Here is a 24,064-nt window from a genome sequence, read left to right on the forward strand (position 1 = left end):
GTCTGAGTGAAGTCGGGCAGGCTGGTCACCATTTATTGTTTTAGGTGTTTTTTGAACAAAAATTAAAACAATATTGGACTTAAATATATATATATATATATTTTATTGAGGAAAAATGAACAGCTGTTAAGGTTGTACCCCTCATTCATCCAATAAAAAAAATAGCGATAGTCAGTTCCTGCTTCCACCAATTCCACTGGTGTCTGTTTTTTGATAAGTGTTGTACAGCAAATGAGTTATTTCAGCGTAGGCTACTGTAGTGTTTTTTTTTTTTGTTTTTTTTTTCTCGGCAATTTCACTGAAAATTTTAGAAACTGGTCAAACTTGGAAAAGATGAGTTAAGTCTGGCCCATGTGATGACAACAAATATTAGTATAAAGAATACAGAGAGGGTACTAAATAATTTGTACCATGTACAACACTGTATTTTTGACATTTGTGAAGTTTTGAGGTGAAATTTGAAATAACAATGCCTTTTTAGGGATAGTGTACCTAAATAGTACAAAACGTTGTAAATGGGATTGTCCATCCTGTCCACTGAAGGCTAGTTTTCCTGTAGCTACTTCCTGTTTTTTTTTTTTTTTCTCGGTAAAAAAAATAAATTAAAATCAAACTTTTGAATTTTTTTAAAAAATGTTAATTAGTTATAATTTCAAACACCCTTTTATTTTGCCTTCAGAAAAAATTCACGTCAACCAATAAAACCAAAACACGCCTCCTTTCCACATTGCACGCAATAGTAATTAATTAGTGTCGTAGTTTGTAACCTGTAGTGCGGCTGCTGTTGTAAAGTCATGTTATTGTCAGGGCATATTTAGGCTCGAAATCGGGGTGACTGCTGTTGATGCGTGCCGGTGGGGGTAAAGGTCAGAGGTCATAGTTTAGTAGTCTTTGTGTAAAGGAGTGGAGCTCGGTCTCGCATCACTCTTCCCTCTTCCCCGAGTCCTTTCTAAACTCTCCCCCTGGTTTCCACCCTCCCGAACCTCTCCCCATCTACCCTCACATCCCCAAACTCTCCCCCCGATCACCAACCGAAGCTCGGCTCAGGTGAGTTTCCATACGTTGCTCCGCGTTTAGCGGTTGTTGTTTTGGTAGCAAGTAGCGAAAAGAAAATCGCGCCTAGCAGCTAGCATGCTAACAGGCCGCACGGCGATGAGCACGCAGACTGTGTCCGGAATTAGCTCCTCTGCTAAAGCGCAGTTTGGTATTATTTTAGTTTCTTTAGTTCGTTGTCTGTATGGAATCACTACTAGATTTAACCCCTACGCGATTTGTCTGTTAGTGGTAATCTAGTTCTATATACTATTTAAGATAGAAGCTAGTTAGCATTGCTGACTAGCGCACGCACGCTCCATTCATTTTCACTAACCGCTCGATGCTAAAAAGCTACTGCAATAGTTGGATTACATCATTTCAAAGTAAATTAATTTATTAAAGCAGTCATTTATTTGCTCAATGTAAAGATACCACTAGCCCTGTTTTGTTGCTGTGTGAGGGTAAGACCTAACATGTGTTCTAATGATTGTCTGACATCATTATTTGTTCAGTGTTGGCGATTAAGCCATATGTTTGTTAGCTTAGTTTAGCGACATTCAGATGACAGTCTACTGATATAAAGAGAGTTGGCTTGAGGAAAATTCACTTTGCTGAACAGCAGTGTAAATAGCTCTGTACTAAAGTCATCCTCTGGCCCTTTAAATGCCTTCATTGTTATTTTCCCCCGTATTTGGCCTAAGATGTGACCTAAATTATGCCCGTTCATCTTATTTGTGGGGGAATAACAGTAAATTCTACCCTACTGATGATGTTTTGTTGCAATGGTAATGATGAAACACACTTAGATCAGGGTCAAAATCCTACAATTCAGGAGCCACATAAGGCCCAGTTTGATCTGAACTGGGAACAGTTGCTACTCAGGAAGAAGTGCAATTTCAATATTATTATGCACTAGTTTTAAATCACCAGGTAACTCATGATTCTGTAAACCAAATCCATCTTGAAACTCATATGTTTAATATTTAGGTGTGTGTGTGTGTGTGTGTGTGTGTGTGTGTGTGTGTGTGTGTGTGTGTGTGTGTGTGTGTGGAAATAGTGTGCTGGTTCAATATTACAGTATTAGATCAGCTACTATCTCTATTCATACTGTACAAAAACATGTGACGTCTGATCTGAGGGCCACATTACCATTCCTGTCAACATTTAAAATAATTATTATTACAGGAAGAATGAAGGGTTTGTGGATTCTATTTTTTTTTTTAATATTTTGTGTATTTTTGTTGTTCTTTTGTATATTATTGTAGCCTTATATGTTATTAGGAGTCATTTTATAGATGTGTTGTCCTTTTGCATTTTGAGCTATGTAGTTTATATTTCATTCAATTTCTGACCCCACTGGTCAGGAATTAAACCAAAAGCCTCTTTAATTGCAAGATGAGTCATTTTTCCATCTTGGTTGGGTATCTACTATCTAGATATTGTTATATTATGTTACCTATATATGTTCTTTTGGGCATAAATATTTCAAGATTGTGCCACAGACTCAGTGTTTTTGCTGTACTTTACTTTGTTATATTTAAATAGCTTCTTTCCCACCCTGAATACACTCCTATATATCACTGTCTTTTCACTGTAAATTTAAATATTTATACTTCCCGATATTTGTTTCACTTCTGACACCAAATCAAATTCTTTGTATGTGCAAAGTATAAGTGGCCATAAAAATTATGTGTTTATTAGGATTTTTTTTTTTTCAATTCTACGCCTTGTAATATGTGATTATTTTTTAATTCACACTATACTCCTTGGAATCTTTTCAGTGACCAAAGACTCCATCTGTGAATTGACGGCTGCATTGATACTGCAGTTATGGACTCCGGTGTGATTGAAAGCGGGCTCAATGTCACCCTTACCATTAGGCTGCTCATGCATGGCAAGGTGAGGTCACCCTTCAGCTGCTTCTGTCAGCGCACACATTAGTGTGAGATATTTTTTAATGAATCATAATAATAAACATTCTTCTGGAATTCATCAAGGGCAGGGACTTAAATGTGATGAGCAATGGGATTCCTGTATTGCAGAACCTTCTATCTCACAGATGCTGAATGAAGTTCTCATATGAAGCTCTTTTTGAATGTTTACGTGATGTACGCACAGGTTCTCTTATTTCTGTTTTATTAATAAGTTATTCTCTTGTCTCTATCCTGCTCATTCCAAAATTATTCATCTTTAAAGATAAAATTATATTCTAAAGCTAATGTCCTCATTTAGAACATTTGAATAATTCATAAATTTACTATATATTGGGCAATAAAATGATCATCATGCTAACAGTTTTAGCTGCCTCTTAAATTATAATATAATCATGAAGTGATCTCTTTAAATCATCACTACCTTTATATAAAAGCAAATTTTCCCTAGTTTACATTGTTAAAACAACTTTTAGAATAAATACTTTGGTAAATCTCACTTTTTACTGAAGCTTTATCTCAGACATAAATTCTATGGTTTCTATGGAAATGCTTACATCTAAGCATAACTGGTTAAAGGCAGATGACGTGTCTGTGGAAATTTGTCTATAATCTGTTATTACTAAGAAGCTAAACTTCTACAAGCTGAAAAGGAACAAATGCTTTGTTATAATGTTGACTGACAGACCACATCAATCACAATATTGTAAAATCTTAAATTCAACAAACTAACTTTTTTTAAATTTATTTTATTTTTTAGGAAGTTGGAAGCATTATTGGGAAGGTAGGCTGTGGTTTATATTCTTTTTAAAGTAAACACATTTCTTTTGAATGTATTTGTTCTATATATTATGTCTGTTGTGATGTTTTCAGAAAGGTGAATCTGTAAAGAAGATGAGAGAAGAGGTGAGCATATCTTTTGTGTTTTACTCTTACTATAGATATTGTAAGTTAATATTTTTGACTGAAATACTAGAGTAGCTCATCGGTTGCTTCTGTCTTTTTTAGAGTGGAGCTCGCATCAATATCTCTGAGGGCAACTGTCCAGAGAGAATCATTACTCTGGCAGGTCCGACCACGGCCATCTTCAAGGCCTTCTCCATGATCATTGAAAAGTTGGAAGAGGTAGCTGCTAACTTTTTACTGACTGATGAAATGGCGCCTACCACAGTTGCAAACTGTATAAGCCTGTTTTGTCTCATTTTGTCAGGACATCAGCAGTTCGATGACGAATAGTACAGCTACCAGCAAGCCCCCAGTTACCCTTCGCATCGTGGTGCCTGCCAGCCAGTGTGGCTCACTCATTGGTAAAGGTGGCTGCAAGATCAAGGAAATTAGAGAGGTGTGCACTGTGTAATTTAATCTGTAGTTCTTTCAGCTTAAGCTCTTGTGTTTGATGACCCATTTGTTGATTAAAAAAAAAAAGTAGACCGTAATATTCTTGAATCATTTTCTCTTACGTCTTGCAGTCAACCGGTGCTCAGGTACAAGTGGCAGGAGACATGCTTCCCAACTCCACTGAGCGCGCCATCACTATCGCTGGGACGCCTCAGTCAATAATTGAGTGTGTAAAGCAGATCTGTGTGGTCATGCTTGAGGTAAGTGAATTTGGAGAATGCAGTTTTATCTTAAAATGTGTCACACACATAATTAAATGATGTACCAGCCGAAACACATAATAAACCAAATCAGGGCTGCAAAATCTTTTTCACATGATCCAAACTATTTTTGTATCTTTTTATGCCTTCTTGATCCCAGCTAAACGCTGGATTTAAACAGGGAATAGCTTCAGCCTCCTTATTAGGCTTGGGTTATATTCTGGTTTTTAACCGGTTTTGTGAACACACAATTGGATAAATGAATGCATGTTATTTAAGAAGGGTTGTAATGGATAACTTGCATATCAGATCAAGCATAAATCAATAAATATTAGCAGTGTTGAGTAATAATACCCCTTTGTCAACGATAACTTTAACTACATTGTAAATGGAGCCTGCTAGTAGCTGCTAATGACAAGGACAAAGGGAGTATCAAGATATGTCGGTGCATTAACTGAGACATAAATTCCAATTTCCGTAAGTTTTAAAAGGACATTCAAAGTTATTTCTGCAATTATGAGTGCAGCTATTTTTATATTTCAATTAACTTGAACATTTTATTTAATTTTTTAATAATTTTTTGTAGAACATTGTTGTCATGATTTATGACCTTTTCTTTCTCCATTTTTTTCTCTGTGCAGTCTCCCCCTAAGGGGGTCACCATCCCTTATCGACCCAAGCCTTCAGGATCACCCGTCATCTTTGCTGGTGGACAGGTACAAATTACATGTTAAAGTTTGTGGGATCTAACCTGTGAGCAAAAAAGACTGTTTTTTTGTTATTTTGGATTGTGACGTGTTAATTTTTAACTTTTAAAAATGGGTGTGTGGAGGGAAAGTTGCCCTGGAATGAACAGTTTATTGCCTCAACAGGCAATCCCATGTTTAAACAAAGTTCCTGCAAAATATTGTAACAGTTTGAGGGGACAAACCACACCTTGAATAACAAGTAGTCAATATATTTCAGTTCATAGTTGTCTCTTTGTGTAATTTTTCAGAAATGGTTTTTAACTTAAAGTTGTTAAATGGAGGTGGCCTGTGTTTTTCTAATGTCAATCTTTGTTAAAGTACTTTACAGTGCATGTTGGCCTAACACAATAAGGTCAAATATGTTTCACAAAGGTCTTTTTTTTTAATACTTTGAAATAGCTTAACTTCCTATGTTTTTCTCCATTCTACTGCTTCACCTTGTAGGATTTTTCAGCATTGTGGAGACTTTGGACAAGACTGTCATGGTTGTGTTGTCTAATGTTTTTAGCTCAGATTAGGATTTAATGAACTGAAACCTTGAAGACAAGATCAAGACGACTGTAGCCAGTGGTTGAAGTTTAGATGCGAGGCCTGTGAAAGCTTTGTTTTCATTCTTTTCAGGCTTACGCTGTACAAGGACAGCACGCGATCCCCCAGCCAGATGTAAGTGCCAGACACGTATTAATACGACCCCCCCCTTCACCACCACCCCCACCCCATCATAATCGTCCTGTTCCAAAATGTGATCCCAATATTTACCGGCAATGTGACTCAGTTTTCCTTATTTTTTTCCAAACTGCAATCATCTTTTTTTTCCTGTCGAATCATTCCGTGAAGGGCATCAGTTACATGCACCAGTTTTCTAGGCATTCCGTTTTGTCGGCAGTCAGTTTTTAATTAGACTGGCATTTGTTGTTTGTCCAGACTCTCCACCGTTTCACCAATCTGCCCTTTCTGCTATAGCTTTTTTTGTTTTTCCCCTTCTGTGTTGTCTTGTTCCACTTGTTTGTCTCGCTCATTGGTTCGTCATAGATCAACTCACTATTCTTGTTCTCATTATCACCTCACGCTCAGGCCACTAGTTTCTTGGGTAGCACAATTTCTAACATCTGATACAAATTATGGCTTTTTGGCGTGTTTTTGCCTGACCAAGAGATAAAGAAGCAGTTTTAGTTCATACAAAAAAGCAGGTATCCAAACACACTAAACCAGTGTTTTTCAACCTTGGGGTCGTGACCCCATGTGGGGTCACCTGGAATTAAAACGGGGGCACCTGAAATGTCTAGTAATTGTTAAAAAATAAAAACTTCCGTTTTAATTATTTTTTTAAATAATCTTTTTCAAATACACAATATCAAATAACTTTATCCTGTACTTAAACATGATCAAATATAAATCTATCTCAAATGAAGTACAGTATTAAAATAGGTGGCAAACTCGTCACTTAGTGCACTAATCCTGGCTACTCTGTTTGTAGCACACTTTAATAGACATAATCAAAAACTAATCCTAGACAGAAAACATTTCTCTGGGTCACCGGACATTTGTGCTATCAAAATGGGGTCACGACCCGAAAAAGGTTGGGAATCTCTGCATCAAACACTTTTGAAATGTGTTTTGCCAGTTTGAGATATATTATTTGTTCCAAAGGTACATCTATTGTACTCATCTTAAGGGTTTTTCCAGACAGTATTTGATATAAATCTAAATTGTTGCAGTTTATGTGCTGGTTCTTTATGGTTAGAAAAACATGTGCATATTTGGGGCTTTATGCTGTAAAATAACAATTGTAGTAAAGCTTTGCCAAGCAAGTGGAGAGTGGCACTTGGCATAAATATCTCCACACAGACACCAATGCTCAGTGTAGTTTGGTAAATCAAAAAGAGCTCCTCACTTCAAGGGGAACAAAGAGTTTTTTGTTTTCGCTTCTGTGTGTAGCTGTCTGTACTGACTGTTTTTGTTTTATGTTTCCCTCCTCCTTATGTTTTCCCATTTCTTCTGTCTCTCTCCCTGCCTCCTCTCTCACTCTCACAGTCTTCCTCTGCTGCTATTTCTCCACAGCTCACCAAGCTTCACCAGTTGGCTATGCAGCAGAGCCCCTTCCCCATCGCACCGAGCAACCAGGGATTCACTGGTATGCTCCTTGACAAGGCCCCGGGGCCTTGTTAGCAAAATAATTTTTCCTCAACCACACACATTTTGAGTTGATAAGCAATTCCACTGTTTTGTTACTAAGTGCACTTGGTAACAAAAGATGCTCTGTGCGCGTATCCAGAAATAGGAACGATGGGCAATTCATTACTAGGGATGTCCCAATACAACTTTTACATTTCCGATATGATACCGATATTGCAGCCTTGCGAATCAGCCGATACGTTATTGATCTGCTCTCACCATGAAAAATTCATACTTTTTTTTTGTTTTTCTTTAATAAAAAAAAAAAGAAATACTTATTTTGTAGTGTGGAATGATAGAAAAGGCTTGATCAAATGATGTTACTCAAACAGAGAACAATAGTTAGCAAGAGTAGGTTTGAGAAAAACAGACCTATTTATTATTAACCAATTGGTTACATACATTTTAACCTTCAACATAATATCTACAGTATTCTACAATTGAATAAAATGAATAAATTAATGAATTGGGGGAAAAAAATCGGAGAATCTGGAAATTTGAATCCGATATTCGTTTTCAGGCTAGTATCGGACCGGATTGGGACACCCCTAACCATTATTATTAATACATTTTAATAAATATTGTTAAGCAATCTGTAAATTACTGATTTGGTAACATTTCCTTTACTTTTTAAACAGGATGAAACTATAATCAACATATTAGAAAAATCTTTCTGCAAAGTTCTTGCAGTTGTTGGCATGTTAACGTCTGCTTCAGTCAAGAAGTTGTACGTACCGTATCTCCAGTAGCATGACGTTAAAAGGTCGACGCGTATTTGTTGTAACTTTTTTCATGTATGTTAAAGATGTAGATTTGATTTTGTCCTTCATATGGAGAATACAGCAAAATAACATCATTGTTCAGATACATTTTTAAAACAATTAGTAGTTTTTGTGAGTGAAATATTGTGATACACTTATTTTTGAAAATGCTACTGTTTAGGATTTAACACTTTGAACATTATGGACTTATGAGTGTGTTTATATTTGTGCTATTTTGAGTATTAGCAGACCTAAGCTAGTTTTAAATGGGGTTGAATGAATGGCCCCATGATGGAGATAAAGGCAATTAAATGTTTTATTTTAAAGACATCTACAAAAACAGGCACTGACTCCTCTTCAAACTTTTAGAAATATTGCTGGTCTGCTTTGTTGAAGCAGGAACTGTTGACTTTTATTTGTATCTTAGTTTTTTGTTGTTGTTTTCTCATTCACTTGTTTGCAGGAATAGACGCTTCTGCTCAGACCAGTTCCCATGAGATCACCATTTCAAATGATGTAAGTGTGACTCTCACCATGTCAACACTTTATCTAAGGCAAACATTTAGTTGTTTCTTGGTAATTTTTAATAAATGCTTTGGCATTGCTGTTCAGATGAATGAGAATGAGCTGTTTTCATTGCATTTCGTAAATTGTCATTAATTTAATGATGATGTTTTCCTTTTTTTTTTTTTTTTTTTTCCTTCCCTTAACTTTCCTGCTTCTTTTCTCTGCAGCTGATTGGTTGCGTCATTGGTCGGCAGGGAGCGAAGATCAATGAAATCAGGCAAATGTCGGGCGCCCAGATAAAGATTGCAAATCCAGTGGATGGCTCATCAGACCGCCAGGTTACCATCACAGGCTCACCTGCCAGCATCAGTCTGGCTGAGTACCTCATCAACGCCAGGTGAGAAAAATATGTTACATTTGAACTGATGATTGGGTTGTTGATGTCACCCAGACACAATGTTTATCTAACATGCTTACAAAGGCAGCCTTGAAGAGGTTTGTCATGTCCTTAATGGTGTAAGTAAGATTAAAATGTTTTGACTAAGTGACAAGAATGGTGCACCTATTGATAACAGTGGTTATAAGGCCTCTATTTTAGATACATACTTATTGTATCTACAGGTCCCAAAGTTCTTTTTAAAACCCAATACATTTTAGTACTTATTAATTCCTATTAATATCCAAAATTATTGGCAAAAACCTTCTCTTTAAGGAGGCGGTGCCCACAGGAAAGTGAAAGTGAAGTCAGTTGTTGTTGTCAGCAGGGGAATTTAACACCGCCTAGCTCAACTACAGTAAAAGCTGTGGCGATTACACTCTAGTGAACCTTGTGTAATTTCCTTCCAGTGTTCCTGTGTTGATGCTCTGACGTGCACAGTGCACACACTAATGCAGACATGGAGATGCAGGCAGACTCACAATATTAAACCTGGTTAATTTTGTCTGAAGGTCGATCAATAAATTGTCCTGATCTCATACAGCAGATCTTTACATCCCTAATATTTACTGCCAACCTTTTCATGTAGTTCTTTTACAAATTAGTTCTTTTTAAATCTTTAATAATCTAGGTTTAAGTAGTATATTTCTTGCACACTTCTGTTTACACCTAGATGGTGCAATGAATGCAGTAGATTACTGGGTATAATGGAAGCACGTTGTCTCAGACTCCTTGTTTGAGCAGCTGTATCAACAGCCTATGTTTAAACGTGTACCTCAGTTCTGCTTTTTAAAATTATTATTTGTCATTGTGTTAATTGTCAGCTGTTTGTCTGTGTTGATGTTATTTCCACTCATGTCTGCCCTTTGGTTCCACATCTACCCACATGTTGAGAGGTTCCTCATTATTTCATCTAATCCCTCCTCATTATTGCGTTCCATCTAGTGTTTAGTATCTCATCCTGTTGTGATTTTACCCTCATACCCTTCCCTCCTCCTCCTTGTCCCTAAATCCCTAACATGCTCACCAACCTGCCCTGTGACCCACCCCGATTGTGTTGTCCCTCTCTCCTTGTCTCTCTCTCTCCACAGTGTAGAGTCCTCTAAACCTCCTCCTCTCTCCTCCTCTTCCTCCTCCTTGAACCCTGAACCGACCAGCCTGTGCCTTCCCTCTACTACCACCACTAGCACTACTACTCCTCCTCCTCCTCCTACTAGCACCACCACCTCCTCCTCTGCTGCTACCTCCTCTTCCTCCTCCTCCTCCTCCTCCTCCTCCTCCTCTTCCTCCTATGTGGTGCCCACCACAGCCTCCACCCCTCTGTCCTTGTTGGCTCCAGGGCCGTCTCCTCCCTCCTTCTCCTCCTCCACCACCACTGAATCCTTGCTCCCCAGCTCTCCTGCCTGTGTGTCAAGTCTCCTCAGTCTCAAGCCCTTCCCTCTCTTGGCCCTCAATGTTGTGAGTGGGGCCAGTAACCCCGCACACCCGATTCCCAATGAGCCCAAAATCGCCCCAGAAGTGGGCTCAAAGTCCAAAAGGCGCAGGCTCTCCCCTTACTAACGCTGGGAACATTAAGTCACTGACACAAACCTCCTTGTTCTCTGTACCTGCTGTTGCTTTATTAAATCTGGCTGTTGCGTCGCTTATTACTGAAGGCAATTCTGTGTTTGAAAGCCACAAGAAATGTTGTTGCCATATTTATGAAATGGGTATCTCTGGATTGGTTTTACCTGTTTCTATAAGAAAAGATACATAGTGACTATAGGTCAGGGTTGGGGTCAGTTACATTTTAAAATGACATCGTTCAATAACGATTCAAATTATAAATGTTTTCCACCCTTAAAGCCCGTTACAACTACATTCTCAATTACTAAAGTTCAAATTCAATTACTCACAATTACTGAGCCTTTAATACATAATTCCATTCAACTTAACCTTCCTTGTGTTAGCTTTCTGTTAGCATCTCTTATGATAATGGGTCAGTTTTGATCCATGTCTTGAATCAGCTGTAAAATACACTTAAAAAAAATAGATATCATCTAATTTGTTTTTAAATTTTTGGTTGTCTTGTTAGGCTTCCTAATCCATCAAAATATTGCTATTGATATTTTTGGTGTGGGCGTCCGAGCCTTTTTTCCGTCAGTATACCCCTAGATTAATGTACATTTTTAAAATAGTAAAATGATCCTCAAGAGAAGTGACAGTTGAAGTTGATATAAAATATATTTGAACTATGTATGTGTAATCCATAGAACTGTAACATGGTTCCCCAGATTTGTTTAAGAGTAAATTGTAAATGATAATTTTGACATAATTGGTCAATTATCTAAATTACAATTCAATTACAGATTTTTTCCAATTACGATTACTATTATGATGTCGTAGTTGTAATTTATTACCAATTATGTGATTACAATGATAATTGACCCCATCCCTGTTATAGAAAATGCTTAAGCATGAACAGGGAATTAACCCATCACTATGCTGATGAAGCATCTTTGGCTCTGCTCAGCCTGCAGCCGTTTAGCATAGCTTTGCATCGTGTTGAACAGATATTTTTTAGGTGAATCGTAAATGGTTGATGTTGTACTAGTGTATTGTGGTGAGTTTTTTTTTAAACTACTAGACTAAAATGTTAATGTAAATCTGCCCTCAGGTATAAAAGTCCCTTGGTTTATTTTGAATAACAGAAAAAAGTGCCCATTAAAATCATCTCTGTTAAAACTCAGGAAATTAAAAGGATCAATTCAACATGTTTGGTGAACGTGTCTTCAGCGTCACTCAGAGCTGGGTGGAAACTATCTATCTATTGGGTCACTGAACAACATTTTTGTAAAGTTTAGGGTGCGTGGGGTGGCAGAGTGCTAGCATGTATCTGATCAAAGATAATAACATCTGCTGCCAGTGTGGACAGCAAAATAAGTCAGATTTAAACCAAATAAGGAATTGGTCAACAGAATAATAAGAAATGAAAGGATTAGATGGATTAAGTCAGTGTTTTTCAACTGTGGGGTCGTGACCTCATGTGGTGTTGCCTTGAATTAAAATGGGGTCGTTTGAAATGTCTAGTAATAGATGAAAAATATACTGAATTAATTATATATTTGGATGTGTATTATTCAATTATCATTCTTTACCACAGTCTCAAACAAGAGTATTCTTTACTTTCTCAAATAATATTTTTCAAATAAAATGCTGGCGTATCTTGTCACTTTGTACACTAATAATAAAGATCTATCACAAACATTAGGGATGTTCCGATACAACTTTTTCACTTCCGATACGATGCCGATATTGCAGCCTTGTGTATTGACCGATAAGATATCGGCACGAATCATACATACTTTTATTACTTATTTTGTGGTGTGGAATGTTAGAAAAGGCTTGATCAAGTGATGTTACTCAGAGAACAATTCAAGTTCAGTTCAGTTATTTTTTTTATTGTCAGTATATGGTGGGAACAACTGAGGGCGGGGACAAAAACTTATCGGAGCGCTTATATCGAAGATTTTAGATGTAGTCTGAATAAAATCGATATTCGTTTTCTGGCTGATATTGGATCAATATTCGATATGAATATCGGATCGGGACACCCCTAACAAACATGATTAAAAAAACTAATTCTAGAGAAAAAACGTCTCTGGGGTCGCCAGAAATTTGTGATGTAAAAATGGGGTCACGATCTGAAAAAAGTTTGGAACCACTGCCTTACATGTACATTTTTTGTTTAGGACATGATTCCCATAATGCAGCTCTGCACTCTGCTCTGCCACGTATTGTAAAAAAGTCATTGTTGTTTTCAGCTTTGTGTTGTGCTGGATACAGCAATGATGCTTGAGGTAATTCCTATAGTAGTAGTTCTATAGTTATAGATGCATGTAGGTTAGTTGTACATATAAACAGTTCTTGGATCATCTGCTGTAAATTTACCAAACAATTGGATTTCTCAACCATCCTGTGATCCTTTCCCACTCTAGTATAATTGAACTGACTTTATTCTGATGTGGGTTGATATATTGTATTGTGTATTCAAAGGAAATATTATAGTATGTGGATTGCATGCCTTACCCTGTCCCTGGTTTTTGGGTTTCTTTCTGTATCTCCAGGCTTTCGACTGAGGCCACAGGACTGGCAGCCAACTGATAAGACACTGCATCTGCACTAAATCTCACTTTTATATCATCGGCTCCCATAAAGCAGTCAATGCAACTTATCGAACTGAAGAGTTTATATATTGTGTCGCCTCTTCCTTATTTGACCCATCACTGATTTGACCAGTTTATTTATTTTCTTCATATTGGTTTTTAGTAAAAGAAGCAACTAAATAGGTTTTTAATTCCTCTTTTTTGAGACAATTTTGAGGGTTTTATGAATATGTTAAGATTTTTCCTCTTTTTCTTTTTTGATGAATTGTTTCTTTTCCCTTTCCTTTCTTTGTCTTCACAGAGAAGTAGAGTTGGGAAAACTCTGAATAGTGGTAGAGGTTTAGTTCTGTACAGTCATGGTTTTTTTTTTCTTCTTTAAAAGACAAAAAAGGAAATGTAATAAAGTATCAAAAATAAGAATAGAGTGACTGTTTTTTCTGTTCATATATGGCCCACCTGGACTCCCATTGCCCTATTCTACGTTTTCCTGTTACACCAGTTGGTCTGTCAACTTTGTCTTTACTCGCACTGCAGCCACATCTGCATTATTTGTTTATCCTATTAAATGAAGTGCTTGTAACATGAATATTCACACCTGTGTCACTGATGACGAGACGACGTAGCTACACACTCGCTGTCACATTTTATATTCAGTTCACTGATGAATTTATCCACCAGTTCAAAATGTGCTTTACTACGCATGCCACGTTGTTTCCTGCCCTTTTTGCATCATTCCTCTCTGCCCGCCCACTCCCACTCTCCAGATCATGTCTGTTCAGATATTTTGTTGGGATGGGTGGATTTTAAGGTTTGGGCTTGGCTCAAAGGATCAGAAGCAGAGGGTTATCCTCTCTTATTTTGTAAAGACTGAGATAAATATATATATACTTAAAAAAAAAAAAAAAGTTGGAATATTTGTTTTAAATGGAGGAAATATTTTTTTTTACTTACTAAAGCAGGACTACACTTCTGAACACTGACCGCTCTGATAAATGTGATTGGGATGGGAAATGCAATCATGGATTCTCTGAAACTACAAAAAAAGAAAAATGATGGTTGTGAGTTATTTGAAGATTCCTGCTCTTTGCTTCGCTCAAGTAAAACTTTATTTCATTTATTTGCAGAAAGAAAAAAAAAAGACTTTTGTGCACGTTTTTTGAGGCTGTAGACCTGGGTGCCACAATATTGTTTAAAAAATGATAATAAAGATGTGAATTGCTTAAACCACAAATCATGTCGGGATTTTTTTAAACTTTGATTTTTATTTTTTTCAAACTTTTTTTTTTTTTTTTTTACAATTTCTCAAGGGAATATAAAAAGCCACCATTTTGATTCATACAGGGCTCAAAGGAAGCACCTTCATTGGTTAGACACTAGGGGGCAGTAGTGTTTTTTTGACAAGGTTTGAGCCTCTTTTTGCTCCTCCAATGAAGAACCAGCTTCAAAATAACAAAATGTTAGATTAGATAACCAAAGATCACAAATTCTAACCATTACTAACAAACTGGACAACTCTTTGGTGGAAATGCATGTGTTTTTACCAGTTGTAAACTGTTCTCTCTATTAACTGCAGTGGATTAAAAAAAAAAAAAAAAAAAAATCCATCCAGTGTGTGAGGTTTTTGCTTCTGTCATCAGATGATTATTCAAACCCTGTAAGAATCTATCAAGAAGACCTTACAGCAGTGTTTTTCAACCTTGGGGTCGGGACACCATGTGGGCTCTCCTGAAATGTCTAGTAAAAATCTGATTGAAATATTTTGTAATTTTTTTATATTTTCAAATTTAAAACACCACACAATCTCAAACAACTGTATTCTATACTTTCATTACCTCAAATAGAAATCTAGTATAAAAATGGGGTCACAACCCAAAAAAGGTTGGGAACCGTTCCATACAATTTTGGAGGGGATACATTTCTCTGGAGTTTGAAAAATAAAATCTCATTCGTGACATTTCCAAAAATTCTATCTCAGTTCGTAATTTAATCTCAATTACCCAGTTTAATCCAGATCACATTAAAATTGCACTTTTCATTACAAATATTTGAAAAATGGTGGTGCCCATACATTTGGACCTACTGTGGATAGGATTTAGTTCCAATCCTTTAAAGTGCAAATAATTATATGGTTCCATGATCAGGATCAGGAGTGCGCTCCCTTTTTTTATATTAAAATTTTAATCATTTTCTTTTAAAAGGATAGTTTAGAAAGTCCATATAATGATGCTTATTTGCACTAAAACAAAGCCAAATTTAGATTTCTTCTTATTTATAGATCATTATTTTACAGGTCTGGTCCACTTACTGTAAATAAAATTGCACTTATGTCCCCCTTAAGATTTTATTGTAAAGTGTTCTTGGGTGGCCTGAAAGGTACTTTTCAATAAAATAAAATCCCTGATTTAAATTGTTGTGGTTGTTTTGTTAGAAGAGCTTCAGATTTCTTGGACCCAGTAAAATGATTGTATTACAGTTTCCCACCTCATATATTTCATGTTAGTGTCAGTAGTGCTCGAGTGATTCAGACGTTTCAAAAAAAATCATGCTATCCACACCTCCAATATGGTCGCAATTGTATTCATTTTTATTAAAGACTAGTATGAATGAGTCCAGCTGTGGCTCCAGAGCAGACTCTGTTTCTCTTCTTTTTTGTTCACATACTTTACTTTTTTTTTTTTTAAATCAGTGTTTCGACGCTTAGACATGAACAGCAGCTACAGTACATTCTACCACGTTCAGCTTAACCAGCTTCAAATAGAGTAGTGTCACCTTATTAGAAACATTAGCACCTTAAATAATACAATCTCACATTTTAAAAAATTTGTTCATTTTACATCATCACATATTTACACTGAGACCTAAAAAAAAAAAAAATGGAAACATAATTCATGATGGGAAAATAAATAAACAAATGTAAACATGTTTCAATAAATCATCTTGAATTATAAATAAAGCAACAATAAATTAAGTAGTGCATAAAGTTTTAGGAGCAATTGCATCGTGATACAATGAGGAAGTCATTTATATATTTACGTGAATGAAGTCCACAGAAAAAAAACAGCTCCAGTGATGAAGAATAAACATAAAACCCTGAAGAAAGTTATTGTTTTTTTTTTGGCATAAAATAAATTCATGCATTTGTAAACAAACATTAAGTAAGGAAGTCTCATGAAAAAAAAAAGACAAAACAATAGTCGTGAAACACTGCTCAAGCCTAATGTGTTTTCACTGAGGCTGATTGACTGGTATTAGGGTTGCTATGGAGAAAACACCACGGGGGGAATGCTTTTCCGTCAGTGCACCAAGTCTGTTTCACATCCCTGTGGTAAGTGCGTCTCCAGAGGAAATGGGATTTTTCCATGTTTTCCCTTCAGGATATGAAGTGATCTGTGATCGAGGCTTTAGTTCCTGCGTCACTGTGATTTCCCTCACCACGACTTGAGGATTTCTAAGGTCTGCGAGGAGTGGAGAGGTATTTTGAGGGCAGATCTATGGGCGTTTGAGTGGGTGGAAGTGTTCGGTTTTCACCAGTTGGTTGCCGGCTGGTTGGGCTCCGCACTGCAGGAATGGTCCAACTCTGCACTGTCGCAGTCCGAGTCATCGTACAGACCCTGGTTTAAAGGGAAGAAAATTATCTTTAGAACATGACGAAGAAGTACAGACGAGTGTCTATTTACTTCAAAGATGTCTCATTTATATGGAAACAATAAAATACAGAAAATCCCCTAAATTTGGTAGCCAATGTAGCAAAATCTGTTTTTTATACTTAATTTTTTAAAGGTGCAGTCTGTAACTCTTATAAATGTGACTTTTTGTCATATTTGCTAAAGCTGTCACTATGTAAGGACATTTTTACATGTAAATAGTAGTTTGTGTGAAAAACTACTCCTACTACTACCTTTGGCAGATTGCCAGAAGGCACCGTGACCGAGTAAAAAGAACCAATCAGAGCCATGATTGTGTTTGATAGACTGTCTGACAGCTGTTGCTCACAGGCCCCACCCCTTTCTGCGGTGGCCAAAACACAGCAATGCTCATAGCAAGGTAGTGCCTGGAGCGCCACCTTTTTTTTTTTTTTTTACAGTGTATGGTCTGGAGGAGTAGAAGATGGAATTGGTGACTTTTCTGCTTGAAAGGTAATTACTGCTGCTTGATTTCCATTATGTTTGATTTATAATTGTTGCACTAGAACTCTGTGGTGCATGTGTTGTTTGTCCGTGTGTGCATTGCAAACAGCAGCCTTTACAACTCGTGTGGGCTGCTGTAAGTGAGACTCTGTTGTTGCTGCTGCTGATAGATTGGTGTGTGCACATTGAGAGAGAGAAGCGCTGCAGTAATATGCTTTTAACAGTGCATGTTATATTACTGTGATGTTGCTGCCAGGCTAACGTTAGCTTGTTAGCTCCTCTGAGGGAGGGACTTTGGAGGCAGGGCAAGAGAGCAGCGGAGGGGGAGGGAGGGATCTGAAAGTTACGGACTGCAACTTTAAAGAGTGAAAAAACTCAGAGGTTTTGGCTGATGCGCATCTAGACTAGAAATTCATTGATTATGGGCGGGACTCCTGGAGTGGTTAAGACAGTCTATGCCACCGCTTCTAAACTAGTAGGTCGCGGACCTGTACTGGGTGGGAGATACAAGTCCAACATGTATCTCATGTTGGACTTGTCTTTTATTTTGAAAGTAACTTTTCTTTTGACAGACATGCTGTGAAATGTGCATGTTGCATGTTTTAAAAAAGATTATACTGTATGTGTGTTTTCAACAGCTATTTTTGAAAAACTAAATTTGGTTTGTTGGATTCACAATTCTTTCAATCCAACCTACTCGGCACAGATTGCAGAGTCAACAGGTGCTAGTTTTTATAGTAGGGGCGGGGCCAACAGAGGTGGGTCATGACGTAAGAAGCCACAGACTAGCATTCTCAGCCAATAGCAAAATTTGATTGCAATAGCCAGGTTTCAACCCATAGAGGGCAGTCACTCTTACATTTTTACAACAAAATATGCCAAATTTGAATACTTTGACTAAAATGTCATTAGTTGGACAAGAATAAACAACAACTCTACTTCATACACAATTACATTTGTTTTCAGCAGAAAAAAATAATTTGGGGTTTAGTTACTCTTTTAAAAATAAACATCAAGGTCATTAGAGTTTAAAAATTTGGTGACACTTTACTTGAAGTTTTATACATTAAGCTGTCATTAGCATGAATCAGGTGTTATGAAGGCTATCATCATGAAATTATGACACCTTTGGAGCTATGTTGGCATTTTTTGGGTTAGGTGGTGGGATCTAGTGGGGTTAGGGGTAGGATTAGAGTAACAAACGACACTTAATGACAGCCTTTGTGACACCTTATTCATGCTAATGACAGGTGTTATGTCATTATAATGTCAACGTAATGTCAGCCTTTATGTATAAAACTTCAAGTAAAATATTGCCAAAATTTACAACTTTAAAAAAAAAAAAAAAAAAAAAACAAACCTCAAAATTATGATCACTTGAAGCGAGCTGCGTCTTGACTTGTTGCAGAATGGCCTCTTTCTCAGACAGTCCGTCTGAGCCTAGCTGGGTCGGATCAGATGGGTCAGCAGGAATCTCAGATCCCTGAGACAACAAGTCATCGCTTTTATCGTCCAGCCGCTCGTCGGTGTTGGTGCTGACCACGTCGGGCGTGGCGCTGTGGGAGTGGTCAGTCGTGTTTCCCTCTTCGCCGTCCGACACAGACAGGTTCTCTGAGCTGAACGTCGACAGTGACTGGCATTTGGTGATGCTGACGGGACGTCTGAGTAAATCACCAACAACAACGTAAGTACATAATGCAAGTTAGTCAGTTAAAAGACCTGTACGACTACCGGGAGGAATAGATAACCCTTTTTTCTATGGGGTGCTTCGGAGTTCTGATTAAAAAAATGTACGTTATTCCCTTTATCGTAATTATATGAAGAAATAGAAGGTGAAATATTTTTGGGATGACTGTGTGACTGTGTTTGGTCTTACAAACAGAAAAGAAATCCAAAATAACAGGGATAAATTCCTGATTTCAACACACCAAAGATGATTTTTGTTGGGGTGTCCCATTCTGATACTGAAATTTAGAAACCGGTCCGATAATAGCAAAAAAAAATAATCTGATCAGATGGTTTTGGCCTATTTAAAGCAGGCAATTCGAGACTCCGCTCCAGTCTAGTGAATCTTACCTTCTTCTTGGTAACTCCACTTCACTGTCCACCTCGCCTTCCTCCTCCTCTGATGAAACTCCACGTCTCTAAAAACACCAGCCAGTGAGTTTAGATACACAATAACGAGGCTTTGTTTGACTCAAAAAATGTAAGTACCGTATTTTTTGGACTATAAGACGCACTTAAAATCTTTTAATTTTCTCAAAAATCGACAGTGCGCCTTTTAATCAGGTGCGCCTTATGTATGAAATTAATATGTCAAAATGTTTTAGTACAACTTTGGTAAACTATGGAGCTGCACTGCTTTATGAATTTTTGGCACTTTAGGGCTACCGTAGTCAGGCGCCTCGTGGAGTGATATGTACCTGTACTGTGCTTCAACATACTGAACTATAAAAGTGAGTGCATTGTTCTGTATTTTATGTGTTAAACTGAACAATATTGAGTTATTGTTAATGAGTTGAATAAAGTTTGACTTATCAGACTATTTTGTTTTGCTTAATGCGTCTTAATAATAATAATAATAATAATAATAATAATAATAATAATAATAATAATAATAACAAACCGGTGCCCCTTATAGTCCGGTGCGCCTTATGTATGAAAATAGACCCAGTCAGACCCATTCATTGCTAGTGCGCCTTACAGTCCGAAAAATACGGTAAATATGTTTCTTTTAACGCAAAGACATGTCAGCAAATAAGACCGTACTCTAAATCAAATATCTAGTTTTGCTAACTTTTGTTACAACTGCTAACCTCGGATAATAATCACATGTAGGATGAACAACAGTCCTAGTCCCAAAGCGAAGCTAATAATCACTACATTGACACGTAGGTTAATCCATGACCATTAACGGAACGTGAAACAGGTCTAACACTGGGTGAGGGTCTGCTTAACTCTCCTACTGAGGTGAAGAAGGTTTCATGAGGTTTGGTTCCATGTCATAGGTCAGACATCTGTTACATCACAGCAAGACATGAGGTAGTTAGAATTAAGAATGAAGTTTCTAGTTGTGCGGTTCAAGCGTCCTACGTGGCTCAGGCCTGCCAATGAAAGGCTGGCCAGCTGTGAGCTACCGTACGTGGAGGAGTTTCATCTGGAAACCTCCATTCTCAGCCAATAGCAAAATTTGATTGCAATAGCCGGGTTTCAAACCCTCAACTGTGGCGACAAAAGCTAAGCTACTAAACTGCACGAAAACAAGGGAACTTGGACGCTGAAAATACAGCAGCTGCTCGGCACTGGTGAGTCTTCCATTTTTAATTATCGCTTTTAAATACCTGATTAAATCTACATCATAGCACTGTACGTAAATAATAATGTCATCTTTTTCTTTTTTTTGCTGCGCATAGAGATTTTAATATGAAGTTACAAAAACTCCTATAACAATAAACTAACAGCAATAGAAGAGGAAACATTAGTTTCTACAATAGCATTCTGTATATCAGCTTCTAATGGCCACAATATTAATTAAATAAATTAAAAATAATGAGCATGAACTAATTAATGTACAGAAATATATTTTACTTTGGAATATTTTTAATTTAAAAGGCAAAATAAAAAAGTGAGAATATTGGGTCTCACCTGACTACGTGTGACTGCGGCTCTGTACAGCAGTGCAGCAGGAGTCAGCCGTTGACTTCTGGGTGAGCGTGTGATCACCGTCCCCTCCTCCTTTTCCTCACCCTCATGGGGGACACGAGGGGTCCCGAGTACAGATGTTCTCCCAGCAGCTGCTCCTCTCCCACATGGGGAATCAGGGCTGCTTGAGAAGGGAATAGACCCTGCTTCCTCACTGGGGGTGTCACTGCGAGGAGGGGTCCCTGCTCCCACATCGGGCCCCTCCTCTGCTCCTCCTGTCCGATCCTCCTCCAGCCCCGCTGAGGCACTCTGACTGCCCGTTCGGTCTAGTCCGGACCTCATCTGCCCCTTCCTCCGGCCTTCGGCCTCCAGCGTGGTGGAAATGAGGTCGGGGCTGGAGGAGGACATTTTCTTGAGTAGCAGGTCATGCTGCAGGCCCCTGAGGGCCGCGCTGGGGTCTAGATGGTTTTTACTGCTGGGAACAGAGGATGTTGCGTTCACCATCGCTAAAGACGAAGACAGGGTGGCTTTAAGCTGAGCCAGATCCCCACTGCTGCCTTTGCCTGCCTTTCTGTAGCGAGGTTTTCCTCTGCGGGAGCGATTGGGGGAGGTGGAGCCCTTGGTGGGGATCGTGACCTGGGTGATGGATGAGTCCAGCTTTGGGAGGATGACTTCTGACTTCAGTAAATCTGGCCTGAAAGGAGAGGAATAATGATTTTGTTTAAGTGGTTGGCTATTAGGACTTATAATACACCACCACAAAGATCATTTCAGTTTAACGCTACTGCAAGAAATCTTTTTTACTGTAAGTAGCATCATGGGTGGACTGGGACAGAAATTCAGCCCTGGCATTTTCTGTCCAGACCAGTCCACTACATTATCAGCGGACACCATGTAGAAGCTGTTATTAAGTCAGTGATGCTATGTCTAGATTTTAATGATTAATTTCCCAGAAAACCTTAAAAGGGGGAACTTTTTCAACCCCTTTTTACCTATTTCCTTTGGCCATTTTGCAACTTCCTTTGTTCCATTTTAGCATCTTTTGACACTTTTTTCAGACTTCAGCTACCTTTTGCAAATAAATATTCCAAGTTCTTTTTGAGACTTTTATCCAATTTTTGTCCATTCTTGAATTTTTTTGGTCACTTTTCATCCCAATGAGCTAACTTTTGCCCAATAAATACCATTTATTTCCTATTTCCCTACATTTTACCTCTTTTTGCTCCACGTTTGCCCTTTTTCACAATTGTTTGCCTATTTAAGCTACCCTTTGCCATTACATACCACCTGGTTCCTCTTTATTTGCCCATTTTTTGGCCACTCTTGACTGCTTTTGGCCAATTTTAGTCATTTTTCACTCTTTTCTTGCCACGTTTTTGCCACTTTTAGACCATTTAAGGCCACCTGTCTGCCTCCACTCGCTCACTGGGACGATGCCCGGTATGCCAGATGGCCAGTCCACCCTTAAGTAGCATCATAGATATAAATCTCCCTATCTGCAATCTATTGTTTACAACCTTTTTTGGGTATATCTAGGACAAACTGTGTGATCATTACGTCTCACCTCTTGCTGTGCGAGGGCAGTTTTTGGGGTACGTTGCGTTTCTTCATTAGCTTCTCCATAGAGTTGGACGAGGCCGACTGCCTGGAACTGTGGTGCTTGAAGCAGCCTGGGTACTTCTTGTCCAGTGAGTGCTCCCTCCTGGTGTTAAAGCACAATGACAACAATCAATGTGTATTTAGATACAAACAGAAAGGCTTGATTTTTGGGCTTTTGGTATGACTCGTACATTAATTCAAAAAACTAAAAAACTATTTCAGAGATCAGTGCAAAGTACAAAGGTAACTAAACGTTTAAAACTGCCCCATTATCAGCGTATTTGATGTGAACAACATGACGGTTTTCATACTTGAGAAGCTCTTTCTCTTTGATCTCGAGCTGTAGCATGATAGCATTGAGCTCCATGTAGAGATTGTTGGCTCGCTCCAGTTTCCTCTCATAGTGCTCCCGGATGTCCAGTGCATGCCTGAATGAAAGAAAAACGAATATGCAAATGATGTGTCTCTTCAGCCATTAGTGCAGCTGTTATTAAATCTCACATTTATGTATCATATCGTCTATTCTTCTTCTCAAGATAAAGACTTTAAATGTTATTTCTCCAATAAGATACATCTATTCCCTTATCGGAATGAGTAACTAAAACAAAGTGGTGCTTAGACGGCGTGTGCTCTTAGATCTAACCTGAGCTCTTCTCTGCGCCGTTTAATCAGTTCCTCATCCAGCCTGTGAAGACACGTCCCCTCGGACTTGATCTTCTCAAAGTGGTGTCTCACTTCATCCCTCCACTCAGCCTGGTGAAAAATGACCAATGCAGACATCAGAACGAGTGCTAGCAACGTATAGCGTTTAACGGTTACAACCTCCTGCTTTTATGGGATGATTAATGTATACATTTATCTATTGGAGGTACTGTCTACATCTGTCTCAAGGTGTTAGTTAATGGCTGATGGATATTTGTTTCATTAGTGTCCATTGGAATGAATGTGATTGTTTCTGTGTAATAAAAGCTTGGATAGGCACTAGTTGGTCCCTGTGAGTCTGTACAGGATAAAGCAGGAACAGAAGATACATAAATGAAATACTACACAGACAGTGGACATATTATTATTGTTAATGTGGGGAGCATGAAACTTTGAGCCAGTTTGACCAGGCAAAGGTGTAATTGCTGTGTCAGCATCTCCACAACTGCAGCTCTTTTGCACTATTCCCCATCTCCTAGTGTTTCCTATAGTCTGCAGTGGTCTTTCTTCATTAAAGGTGGTCCAAGGAAACAAAATAAAAACAAGGTAATTCATCAAAGCGTAATGGAACCAGCCAAAAAAGCTCCTCAAATTGATCAGTATATTATGGCTGGTTCTTTTTGAAAAAAAAAAAAAAAAAACCTCCATGTCTGCCAT

General features: G+C 38.0%; 2 protein-coding genes across 8 annotated transcripts in view; one reads left to right on the forward strand and one right to left on the reverse strand.

The window, feature by feature from the left end:
* The first annotated feature begins 720 nt into the window (after nt 1-720).
* LOC114463486 (poly(rC)-binding protein 2-like) lies at nt 721-14,568 on the forward strand. Of its 5 annotated transcripts, none has more exons than XM_028447066.1 (13): nt 721-1,047; nt 2,817-2,934; nt 3,727-3,750; nt 3,840-3,872; nt 3,975-4,091; nt 4,177-4,308; nt 4,436-4,564; nt 5,206-5,280; nt 5,935-5,976; nt 7,348-7,447; nt 8,713-8,765; nt 8,984-9,153; nt 13,299-14,568. In XM_028447066.1, exons 2-13 carry the CDS (start codon nt 2,866-2,868, stop codon nt 13,333-13,335), a joined length of 981 nt encoding a protein of 326 aa, XP_028302867.1. In that variant the 5' UTR covers nt 721-1,047; nt 2,817-2,865; the 3' UTR covers nt 13,336-14,568. The 5 variants fall into 5 exon arrangements, with proteins under 5 accessions (XP_028302867.1, XP_028302868.1, XP_028302870.1 ...); XM_028447067.1 differs by having other exon boundaries at nt 7,375-7,447; XM_028447069.1 differs by lacking the exon at nt 5,935-5,976.
* Nucleotides 14,569-15,908: 1,340 nt separating this feature from the next.
* Nucleotides 15,909-24,064, reverse strand: part of LOC114463853 (mitogen-activated protein kinase kinase kinase 12-like) — a 38,428-nt gene continuing 30,272 nt past the window's right edge. For all 3 annotated transcript variants that reach the window (XM_028447683.1, XM_028447680.1, XM_028447679.1), the window contains exons 8-14: nt 23,349-23,458; nt 23,017-23,133; nt 22,671-22,808; nt 21,110-21,800; nt 19,541-19,608; nt 18,825-19,125; nt 15,909-16,948 (exon numbers count right to left, since the gene is read on the reverse strand). In XM_028447683.1, coding sequence (XP_028303484.1) covers nt 16,862-16,948; nt 18,825-19,125; nt 19,541-19,608; nt 21,110-21,800; nt 22,671-22,808; nt 23,017-23,133; nt 23,349-23,458 — 1,512 coding nt within the window. In that variant the 3' untranslated portion in view covers nt 15,909-16,861. The remainder of the gene's footprint in view (nt 16,949-18,824; nt 19,126-19,540; nt 19,609-21,109; nt 21,801-22,670; nt 22,809-23,016; nt 23,134-23,348; nt 23,459-24,064) is intronic.

This window comes from Gouania willdenowi, chromosome 5, assembly GCF_900634775.1.
Source record: "Gouania willdenowi chromosome 5, fGouWil2.1, whole genome shotgun sequence".
Classification (NCBI taxonomy): Eukaryota; Metazoa; Chordata; class Actinopteri; order Blenniiformes; family Gobiesocidae; genus Gouania; species Gouania willdenowi.

Bases quoted from the DNA above. Each gene is read 5' to 3' on its own strand.
- LOC114463486 (XM_028447066.1), top strand. From the start codon at position 2,866: ATGGACTCCGGTGTGATTGAAAGCGGGCTCAATGTCACCCTTACCATT. The intron at 4,092-4,176 runs GTAGCTGCTAAC...TCATTTTGTCAG, and splicing joins TCATTGAAAAGTTGGAAGAG to GACATCAGCAGTTCGATGAC. The intron at 7,448-8,712 runs GTATGCTCCTTG...ACTTGTTTGCAG, and splicing joins GAGCAACCAGGGATTCACTG to GAATAGACGCTTCTGCTCAG.